We start from the raw sequence: 12068 nt of genomic DNA, 5'->3' as shown, positions 1-12068 counted from the left end.
AATTAAAAAAAAAAGCTCGAGGGGTTTATCGATCTAAATCAAAGGAACTTTAATTTAGCAATTTTTGCGATCCGATCGATCAAACTTTCGAACCATCATTTTTAATTCCGCGCACTTTTTCGACAACAATGAACTCGTTAAACTTTTTAATTAACAGATTCGCCGATTTATACATTGATCCTTCTAAATTTTTATCTCATTCACGTTGTGCACTTTCACCCTTTTTCCTTCTTCATCGTCTGAACATTCTGCAGTCCCTTCTCTTGCGAGCGAATCGTCAAGCGAAGTCGTAGCGCACCTCAAAGAGGGAGAGACTTACGAGACCTTTCATCCCCCGATGATTGAGCGTCACTCCTCCGTTGAGACGCTGTTCGATCTTGGATCGAGCAGCAGGCATATGAATCTCGCGGTCTTGGAAGATGCACGATGAGACGCGACGACGATTGTTGACGAGCGGCCGTTTCGTTCTGGCGTCGCTAAAAGCTTCGTAGCCGACGCCAAGTGTACATTTATCCCTGCGAAGCAGTTCGAACGCGACCATAGGGAGGTCATCCGTAGCGAGAAGTGGGGATCCGCATGTACACCATGGTGTCGTCGTCGCATCGACAACGTCTCAAATCTTGAATAAGCGTGGGAGGATTCGAGGGAGGAAGGGACATGCTAAGAAGATGAAAGAAAAAGACTTAACCTCTGAGAAATTGGCTAAACTCGCAAATGTGATTGATGATGTGTGATGTCGTTTTTATTAAAGAATAAAAAAGACTGTCTGTATAGTCTTTGCTATAATCTGGCTTTAACGCTATGAGTATTCAAGGTACTATATAAATATGGCTGGATATATTATGTAACTTTATGTTTATGGTAAATCCTATTTCTACTTGACACAACGACTAAGTGACTTTTTGTGGTACTAGATTATTGATCGCTGTAATCTCAACGTCAAACAATCCAGTTTTTACTGTGTTTTTTGCTCTATATGACACGACGGTTCTGTGAAAACGTTTTTACCTCATCTACAAAATTACTATTACTTTTAGTTCGTATCAACATCCATTTATGGTATTATGTTTTTCAAGTAATCGCGATATCATGAGAAAAAGTTATTGTTTCTATTGAATAGGTAAGAATCACATTAATCGTATTAAATGAGGATATTCGAAGGAGATAAAGGAATGTTCGCGGACGAAAACAGGTCAGAGAGAAGGTTATGGAATCGAGGGCCAACCTGTGCTGGTCGATTACGAAAGTTCGAAGCTCTCACGTTGACACTCGTCGACCTCTTTCAATGAGCCTCATTGTCTTCGAGTTGAGTACGCGTCTCTTTTGCATCTCGCAACTGTTTTCCATTTATTCTTCATTTCTATCAAACCAATATTTCAATTACCTACTTATGTTAGTTTCAAAGGACAATTTTGAACTCGAGAAACTTCACCACTTTATCGATTTTTCCAAAGAATGAAGGTCTTCCAAAGTTTCTGGGAATCTGTTAATTTTTGTAGATGATACATTTGTGACGAAAGGGCTCAACTACGTAGTTCAGCGGCAATCGATCAAAATTGAGATGGATGGAAGACAGATGGAGACTTTGTGGAGGATTGATTACGGTAGGATATTAGATGACATTTAGCAGAGCGAGAAGAATTATGTATTATGTGGCTCTTTTAATAACCATTCAAGATAGAATTCTCAAAAGTCCTTGTTTAACCTAATACGGTTCATCGTCTGAACCTAAATTAAAGAATATTCGAAACTGGGTAAAACGAATGTTTTACGACATTCCAAAGAATACGATTTACATATGAAACATCGACGAATTCGTCGAAAATATAAAAAATGACTCGATTGGACAGGATGATTCATCGCAGTTAATGTGTCTAATTATGTAATTATCTCTGAATCTCATCGATGCCGTTTCCTGCTTCGACTACCTGTGCTTCCTCCTGAGAATTCTTAAGCGTCATTGTGTCACCACTGCATCAACCTTTAATTGAAACCGTGATTCATAATTTTGCAAGTTTTAATAACGCTATGCGGCCGTGGGAAAACAGCGGGGTTTAAATTGCACGTTTAATATGCATTGTTCGACAGTCGGTTTTCGACTCGCGATTAATCGCGATCTTCCATCATTTCTGCCTTTTCATCGAAGCGTCGAAGGATTATAACGCAGCTATGAATTAAAATTAACACTAAAGATTGTAGTTCCTTACATGTTTAGCAATAATCCAGTACACAATTGTATAATTGCTATCTCAGTCTTATAACAGACATTATTAAGAATTGGGTTAGGATTATACATTAGTAATCTGCGAAGATTTGCCCAAATTTGCTATATATCATAAGAAGAGTTCTTTCCTGGATACGCTATACATGTATATGGACATGGTATATATACATGTATATGTATATGGTATATCTTACTTCAGTTAACTGTCTTCCAATTCCAATTGCGGTTTGCAATTTTGCAAGCAGAGTGATAAGATTGCGAACCGTGAGAAAGAATGAGGAGAAAATGGGTGATTAGTATTCATTACGTACACTGTTCAAGGCGATCGTTATGCATTTGTTTTCATTGATCAAGGAAAAAGCATCCACCTGCGTGACGCATCGACCTGACAGCGACTAAACTCATCGATCGACAAGAAAACGTCGAACAGCCGCACCCTGTCGCGGATCACGAGAATAGTCTCACGATGATGGTGGAACTGTATATACGGTATTTCAGTCATCGTGTTATAATCAACAAGGATGTAATATTAAATGGAAAAATAAATTGAAACTATAGAATAAAATGTTATTATACGATGCTTTGTGTTTTTCAAGCAGACTCGCTCCTCGCTGACTGTACTATAATTATAAGGATATCTTGTATATGTGATTTGTTCTATAGTTCAGTAAGTTAGGCCAATGAAGCTCTGTTATTCGTGCATACATGTTATTCTACATAACGAGTCGTATGTAAATGTGCTCCTGAATCATTTTATATCGATATCATGACACGTAATATTTAAAAAAATTTTTCAGAAATACATTCTATGACTCTAAATGACTACATCAATCCTTTCTTTTAGGAGAAAGACTATACTTCGAGATCTGCTACTATCTCTCTTAGAATTCAAGATTACGTATCACGCGCACGTAGTTAATTACCGGGGTCTTCACGGTCGAAATTGAATTAACACGTAGAAGGGCACGCACGGAACGCGAATTCAGGTTTCAATGCCATAAGCTAGCTCACGTCACAGGCAATAACGTGTAGCATAGCGCGCAGGTGGTTTTTACTTTAAAAACGCGCCTCGTGTTCTTCCAACGAGCAACTTTGACAATGCTAATCCTGTCGAGAGATAATGGGTACACCAATCCCACGTACTGACCGCAATTCTAGGTTCAAGTACGCAAACATTTACGAAGCGCAGCCGTGCGTTTCTTCAGCCTTTTTGTTGATAGCTGATAGGTCTTTACGCTCATTATCCCTCTTCCAAGTCAAAGAAGATACTGTATGTTTTACGAATGCTTACAGTGACATATGAAAATATTCAAATTCTCGTAAGAATCTTTTATAAATATAGTATACAGGGTCAGGTCAGGTAATATGTAAAAGCGGAATAACATTTTTTCATTTTCGGCTTAGACTTCGAGAAAATCGGGTTTGGAAATATATCAAGTATACTTGAACATGGCTAATTCCGGACTGGCACGTCTAAATGATCGCTTTTACGTGTTATTCAGCCGGATCTTGTATATTATGCGCGATATAGAAAAAGATCTCTAATTATTTCTGACGTAATGAAACTTCTTTTATTTCATCACTTTTTTACTACTGCATGTTTACTTCTTCATTTGTTAATCGTGGAAGTTGTATGACATAAGATGATAAAACACGTTTATTTGCAAAGCAAATGGAGGGTAATTTAATGCAACAAGAGGAGATCCCGAGATTAATTGACATCTTAAGGTTCCTAATTTAAATACAATAACAAAGTAAACATGTGATTTGATGCCGAGAAGAAAGATTGAAATAATTGTCGAATTGAATAATATATAATGCTATCTACGCTTGTCGAGTAATGCAATAAGTGTGATTTGATACGTCAAGGAAACATACGAGCGATTAAGTAAGAGAAACTCTTCTAGAGTGGAATTGCATAAGCAATTTGGCGAAGAAAGTAAATCTGTAAGATATTTCCTCACATCCACGTTACGTTTCGGTACACTTTCACTAAATCTATATCTATACTTAATTCATCATGTTCACATTTTCTAAAATATGCACGAATGCAAATTTTTGTCCATCTTCCGCGCAAACTAACAATGCCATTGTAGCTATATAACACAAAACGGCGATTGTCAGCGTTATTACAAGGTAACCGATGAAACGTGGGAAAACAGTGATACGTGTTACCGGTATTACGCGAGCACGTTCAAGAATTATTCAAAATGCAACGCTACGACGATGGCAAGGTCGATCGGTTAAATGATTGAATTCTTTTCATCGATCGGTCCGTCAGACTCCTGGGTGAAGGTTAACGACGCGTTTCGCGAGAAAAGAAAATCGAAAAATAGCAAATCAGGTGTAAAAATCGTCGCAAAGAATCTAAAACGTGACATCGATACGTTTGTTGCATTGGAGACAAATTGGATTATTTTCATGGCTGAGAAGCTAATCCTAAAAAAAAAGTTATTTCATCGATTCATCAATCTTGTTACATAAAGTCCCGTTCCTAGGTATTAGAATATGTCCTGGTTTTACACAAAACGATTGAGATCTATATATTATAGTAAGTGAATATATTATTAAGATATATTTTCAAACGATAAATAATAATTTCAGAAGTTAGTTTCGCTCTTTATAAGTACCCTATAAAAGAAGGTGTATGTATAAAAATTTATTGAAACGTAATACAAGATTGACGTAAAATTTAACGACTCAATTTTCGTTGATGTCTCGTTAATGAAAAGTATCGAAAGATCTCTCTGTCCTTTTATTTTACCTTATTCCACCTTTGGAATCATAAAGTGAATTTTATAAATGAAGAAGATCGTTACACGACTTCGACCGTTTTTGTGTCAACTTCGCTACGAAGAGCATCAACAGCGTGAACCGGAAATAGAGGACACGCGACACATCTTCGCAATTCTGTATTACGCAGTCATTAACGTGATTGCGTATTGTCGTTCACACATAAACATGTACTGGAAATTCCCCCGAACTACGACGATTAGGCAACGTCAAATGCTATAAATCTACTATTGAAAAGGCATAAATGACCTAAATAATAGAAATTTTTATTTGTTGTGTAAATATAAAAGATATAATGTTCATTAAGAGCTATTACAATTACCAGTTAAAACTTAACTAGTATCGAAAAATTAAAACTGAATCTTTCGGCGCAATTTACTCAATTCACCATTTTGTTTTATGCATCCTCTTCCCTGAACAAATTGTTCAATCACATTAACAAGTTTCAATGAATTTTAACACACATTTAGAAAAATGAAATTACAATGTAAGTCATGAATAGCACCATAATTATTGTTATCGTTGATCTAAGGCTGATGATACGAAGATAGTACATGCAATTAGAGTAATTATTTATCGTCGATAGAATCGACAAGAGAGGAAGCAGCGTCATTTACGATTTCTGTGCGAAATCGCGAATGTAAAACATTGCATAAGAAACTGACTCACAAAGCGACTTTAATAAAAAATAAAAAAGCGGAAGACGCAAGAAGTCGCTGAAATTTCATTGAAAACTCTTGAATCAACCATTGCCCCCTTTTCTTATCGTGTCATTGTTTGCACGTTGCTTAAAAAAATCATTGTCGCCGAAGACTGAAAGAGCTGCGTTTTTTCAATTCAATTCAATATAGGTTTACATCAGGCAATCTATTTACATTCTATAGAACTTCTTCCTGTCCATATAGTTTTCTTTCTTCATTCGAGATTGTTTTCGATGTAGGTTGTACAACTTCGATGTACAACTTCTGACGTACAAGTCACAATAGAATAGCGTGTTTCTGAATGTGGATTATTCAAGCCATCTACTACAAGGATACTGATTCCTTGACTTTTGATTACGCGGCAATTAGAAATTCTTCTGTTGATGATATGGAAACAGTTTTCCTGGAGCAAATGTGCGTGTGTGCAATTATTTCATTACCGTATGCATAACAAATGAATCGCTACCAAGAACACGAACATAATACTAAAAATATAAATATGAAGTATGAAGAAAAATATAAGAATGATCAAATTATTATAATTATACGCTTATAATCAATTTATCTGCGTTACGATAGCCATTAATTTGATTCACTATGAAATAATCGTACGACAATCGGTGTCGTCACTTTTTCCCGCGTATGGAACTAAATGCGTAACTATAGCGCCATTGTGAGCATGAAGGACGCTGGTGGAATAATTTTCGTCCTGTGATCGTTCCAGAATTAACGAGGCCATAACCGTAAGCTTGGTATTGCAACAGGAAACGAGAGTACGCCTCGCAGAATCTTGAATCTAATGGTTTTACGTTATTTTTGTATGCTTGTACTTTTGAATATCCCTAGAATTTAGAGCCACAACAGTTCTCTAATATTCCACGAAAAATCACTGCCTACCATCGGAAAATAACTTTGTCAAACTTGGGGAAACTATAAAGTATGTGTTCCTTCGTTTACCGATTACAGTTCGGGTATTATTCGTTACATGAGATCATGCTGTTGCACAAAGAAGTTTGATTTGGAGCTGCACGTGACACCGGAGAGGGAAAATTATTGAATTAAGGATTATTAAAAAATTAAATTCAATTAAAAGAAACTTAAAAGAGGTAAATTATTAAATTTAGTATTTTTACAATTAAAATAATGAAAAATATAACGTTTCTATTATTAATGTAACGAATATTATAGAGAGTGTTCGGCTACAGATATCAGAAAATTTAAGGAGTGATTCTTGAAGCCAAAATAAAACGAGAATCAAATTAAAAAATTGCATTTGCGGCTTTATTTTTTAGATATTGACAATTAAAAATCGGCCGCAATATTCCTGCATGCGAGCAAACCTCTTTACATGAGCGAAAAGAAGTCAGCCTAATTAGCGGGGCACAAAATGATCCACAAATCGAACAACACATAGGTGGCAGCTTACTTCGTACAAGTCGTAAAGAAGAACATGATATTTAGAGATCGCTTTACGTTTTGCAAAAGAAATTGTGGATTGAACATTAAACTTGCTTACTCATGGAAATCCACAAGAGCATATCGAAAACCACCCTATGAAATTTCCGAGTAGAGAGGATTAATGTTTCCACTAACATTTACCTCTATAATTCATAAATAAAAAAGCATGTTGTTAATGTTCATAAAAGACTTACATAGGCACTGTGATTGTCCCGACCGCAGGTGTCCACAGCAAAATCACAAACCACAAAAATCGGTTTTCTTGTAAAGACAGCCTGTGTCGTTGCAGGCCTATGTGCTAGATTCACGGCTGGATTACCAGTGGATCACTGAGATGCATCATCGGTGGTGCCATCGACCGTGATTTGTGTAAATTTCGAATGGCGAAACAGGAATCGAGTGACGGTCAATTCCTGGGCTTTCCACTGAACCTTAGAGTTATTTTGTGCACGGAGATACGTCGCGTAGGTTTGTTAGTTCTTTCGAGGGATCGCGATCTCGTAATTTCCGAGCGTGCTGCGATTTTTCTTTCATTATCTGATTGTTCGGGCTTCTTGCTTTCCCATTTTTAAGGGGAGTTTCTTGCGGTCACGTTAGAGTTTATAACCTTTCGATACCTTCAAAGTTTAGTGTGGCGAAAATAGAATGTTAAACAGTTTAATACAGCGACTCGTATGTCCCTTTTGCAAGACACGAAATTGTATATACAGTGTCTTCAGCTTCATTTTCTTTCTCGCGGTCCGAGTTAGACAGACGTGTCTTTGATACTGAACGCTGCCAGTAAGTTTACGAATTATTGTACGATGTTTATAAAGATCGGTGTAATCACTGTGTAGATATATGTAAATATTGCGTAATGTGTGCTTCGTTTGAAATTTGAAAAGGTTCGTGTAGCACTGCGTAGAAGATGAATGTTTTTGCAGATGTATACATTTATTTTGTTTACTTAGTTCAACTGCGTACCTGCTACCGGTTCGTGGGTCTCCCCTTCCTCCGCTACTTTGGTAGTTGCTCTGCGAAACTAAGGCGTCATTTAGTTGTCTCTTCTCGTATCGATAACGTGGATCGTATTGCGTCAGGTTTGTAACGTATTATATTTTAACCTATTGGTGGCGTCGCTTCCTCATTACTATTCATTATTATACCTTTTACTATCGTTTACATCTCGTTATTATTATCGTTTAATTAATACACATTTATTTGACAATTTATTGAACATTAAGATAGTGAGATTAAATGATTTTCTGAAATCTTTTGTTTTAATTTTCCTTCGGTCGTCTATTTATTAAATGTTGCTGTTACCGGTAGCTTCTATCATAAGCTTCCGTAATAAAATTTGAGTTTGATTGTGTTTTCATTTAATTATTTTATACATTTGTTTTAACTTGTAGTTATTTTTTGTGCAGGTTATTGATCGATAGCAGGGATAATATAGAAGTAATTGGAATATTAATATATGGACGCAACGACGATTAATGATCAATCCGATGAATTTTCATGGAAATTTGGTAATGTTTAATTTATTTTGACTACATAAGACAGCTGTGTATGAACAATTCTATTGCCTTGTTATTCGAGCATGGATAACACTTGATATACAATTTATATTTACTTCAAAATATATTTGATACTTATTTCATAATAAATAATTTCGTAATTATTTGGAATACTAAGACGAAAGTAAATAAGATTAAATAAATCATTGTTCTAGATCGAATGTACGAAATCATTCTCGTTTCAAACGAATTTGTAACAAATTATTTTACTTTTTCAATGTAATTTGCGATATAGAATTCTTGATAATTTAACGATAGCTTCGTGTAGAGATTTTGAAACATAGAAATCTTAATAAAAATAGCTTTAACTTATTTCGATAGGTATGGCAACATTCACATATCGAATTCAAATTATTTTGCTATATTATGTGAATTTGCTACAGTTAACGTCATATACTTGCAAATTCATAGCTTATATCTTTTTAATAGAAGTGGCGCGCTAGTAGGCTCAAATGCTTCAAAGCAAGGTTTCGCGCGCGTTTCTGTAGTATTTTTTAAGTATATTTAGTTGTGAACTTTTGGATTCTCGCAAATATTTTGAAAGATTTATAACACGCGACTATAGTGCATTGGTGGAGTGTATATTTCATATTCTAGTAAGGAACATTCACAGTATAATTCTTGCAAACGATTGCATTACATTCACGGTGTTCATAAACATTTGTTCGATATCGAGAAATATCTCATAATTTTCAACTAATATTTTTCATACTTGTTCCAATCTTTTAATAATAATTTTTTAAATGTAAAGAAGATAGCAGTATTTTCTAAATAAACGTTCGATAGAGAAAAGAAAAAAAATATCGAAACGATATTTCGCTTCTTTTACACCCTCCCCCCCCCCCCCCCGCCCCCAGTACGCCATTACACAACTCTATTTTCAGAGAACATTTTGGGCCGCACGCAATGGGGTTTGTAGAGTCAGTGTTTGCTACGCAAAAGTATTTTTCAATATTTTCAAATCACGATAGTTTTTATTAAATTCAATCACATAATCATACGCGAAAGTAATAAAGTTTTTGTTCGCCGATTATAATTTAAGTGGTCGCGGTAACGTAGTCTTTTATTCTTCTTTATACATATATACTTGAACATTTGTTTCGGCATTAGAGTCCCTAGAGGATAAAGCCTCTCCGGGAGCTCAAGAACGTAAATACTTTTACGTATTGTATTTCAATTTGTTCCATTTTCTACATTCTGTTTAAATTATCGTTAATTAGAAAATAAAAACGATCGGTAATTTAAAAAGCTATAAATGTTCCAAAATGTTCGTTATTACTCATTAACAATGTTAACTGTATTTTATGTTTCGTTACAGATACAGCTTCAGCTTGTTTGTCTTCTTTGGGACCGACTGAACGGTGGCTCAGAAGCCAAGAACGTAAGTATCTTCACATATCGTACTTCGATTATGTCTATTCTGTATATTTCACTTTGAATACTATCGATTATGAAGTAGAATTTGATTGAAAATTTGGAACGTTAGGGTCTTCTCAGGTTGTTCTTTCATTAAGATAAAAAAAATGTTAATGCTTCAGTATGACATTATAAAACAAACGTCTAACATATTGTAGAAATCATTAAATTCTTAATGTGTAGATTTGAAACTTTTATATTAAAGTTTTAGTTTATATATTTATCAAAGTTTATTAGAATTTCAATCTTTATTATTACGAAAGTTACGAATTTAATAAACTTCTATTTGTTATTATCTTCAACTTTTCAAATAATCAACAACCACTCATCGTGTTTTGTTTTATAACAGGCTTTTCAGAACCTCTATTTCCACCGTTGGATTTTCAACGGCTCCTGCCTGATGTTAGTTTCCCTGATGATATCTGCTGGGATAGCGCAGCATCCATGGTAACGTCCTCTGGTTCTCCGCTACGAACGGCGAGTCGCATGCATTTCTGTTCCTCCGGTCACTCAATCATGTTGTAGGATGAAAGGTCCGAATCGGCACGGGTGACTGGTTGTATTACTTAGAATTTTTTGCGAGCATAGTGATCGCGGATATTTTTTATACCCGTAAGTAGTAACATTCTTTTTTCAAATTTATTAGGATAGGTCTTCTTGCACATCGAGATTATAATAATTAGTTTTTTAATAGTTGATTTAAGCACACACATTTGAGAATAAATTCATGGTATTTATAAATATGTATATTAGTATTGAGTGAGAATATTTGAAAAGGCAAATATCTACACGAATATATCTGTATGATACAAGCATAGTCGATCTTAAGCAGTGAATTTTAGTATAAACAAGAGATATCGAGGTGATCTCGTTTGAGCATTTTGTAGTGGAGAAATTGGATACCCTCCGATTTCGTTGCTATGAAAGCTGCAATTGTCACTCAATGATAATGACGATACAGGCAATATACGATACAATAAATAATGCTGAATTTAATTTCTTTTTCGTGACAATATTAAGTGACATTCGTTTATTTGACTTCAGATAGAGTTTAAAATATGAATTAAAATTTATTTTTTTTCGTACAAGAATGTGTAAAGTTTTATGTGCAAGAAGAAACTTCACCGTAGGCAGATTTTTGACTCAAAGCAATAATTTTGAACGCTACTTCTGTATTTTCGAAAAAGTGCTTTGATGAAGACATCGCCTGAAATTATTTCTATCTTAGTAATACATTTAGATTTAACCATTTAAACAATCATTCCATTTCATCGAGTCGGTCTGTTATGTCGCGTGAAAAGGTCCGCGCGACGTCCTTCATTGTCTCACCGTAAAGGCCCAAGCACCCATAGAAGGACCCTCAATAACCTAAGGTCCCACCATAAACCGAGTCTTATAAACCTGCAGGAACCTTTAATCCTGCTGGTATTTTCGGTTTATAGTTGGTACATAAAACAGTCCTTAGGTCTATTGTACATTTTTACAAATTACGGAGAAAGCAGATAGTTACCTAATGGGAAAAACCAAATAGTTGTCGAACGGAAAAACTAGTTTTTCCCATAAGCAATGTCGCCCATGAACCACCGGTAGGAGGCTTCTTCCTTCTATCTTCATTCCCAACATTGGTCATAACCAATCGGCATCGCGGATCATTGCCCTCACTTTCCTAACTAAAAATGTGAGCAACGAATCCGCGTTCTTCGTTCAAAGGATACACCCATACCGAGCTTTCCTCCGTAATCACATCAGAACGAACTTCAGAGTTCCTAGAGTTCCTTTAGCTCTCACAGTGCCTATAGTTCCGACAGTTCCTTCGGCTCTCACAGTTTCTACGGCTCTGAGAGTTCCTAGATCTCTCAGAGTTCCTACAGTTCCTACTGCTCCGATTTCTTCTGCGCCATCAGGAGGATCACTCTACTG

The 12068-nt window shown here is 35.6% G+C and overlaps 2 protein-coding genes across 6 annotated transcripts in view; one reads left to right on the top strand and one right to left on the bottom strand.

Moving 5' to 3' along the window:
- Positions 1-7500, bottom strand: part of LOC100643830 (angiotensin-converting enzyme) — a 56547-nt gene extending 49047 nt beyond the window's left edge. The window contains exon 1 of one of the 3 annotated variants that reach the window (XM_048412833.1): positions 7371-7500. Coding sequence is in view for 1 of the 3 variants with exons in the window: in XM_048412831.1 (XP_048268788.1) it covers positions 320-397 (78 nt within the window). In the remaining 2 variants the exon portion in view is untranslated. Of the gene's footprint in view, positions 1-319; positions 524-7370 lie in introns of those variants that run through there. The other 2 variants (XM_048412831.1, XM_048412834.1) reach the window with 2 other exon arrangements.
- Positions 7501-7815: 315 nt separating this feature from the next.
- LOC100644581 overlaps positions 7816-12068 on the top strand; it is a 35985-nt gene continuing 31732 nt past the window's right edge. Inside the window, exons 1-5 of one of the 3 annotated variants that reach the window (XM_048412837.1) lie at positions 7816-7956; positions 8127-8255; positions 8583-8684; positions 10051-10113; positions 10498-10595. In XM_048412837.1, coding sequence (XP_048268794.1) covers positions 8633-8684; positions 10051-10113; positions 10498-10595 — 213 coding nt within the window. In that variant the 5' untranslated portion in view covers positions 7816-7956; positions 8127-8255; positions 8583-8632. Of the gene's footprint in view, positions 8061-8126; positions 8256-8582; positions 8685-10050; positions 10114-10497; positions 10596-12068 lie in introns of all 3 variants that reach the window. The other 2 variants (XM_020866894.2, XM_020866893.2) reach the window with 2 other exon arrangements.

This window comes from Bombus terrestris, chromosome 15 (assembly GCF_910591885.1).
Source record: "Bombus terrestris chromosome 15, iyBomTerr1.2, whole genome shotgun sequence".
Lineage (NCBI taxonomy): Eukaryota > Metazoa > Arthropoda > Insecta > Hymenoptera > Apidae > Bombus > Bombus terrestris.
This window is presented reverse-complemented; position numbering and strand designations above follow the sequence as displayed.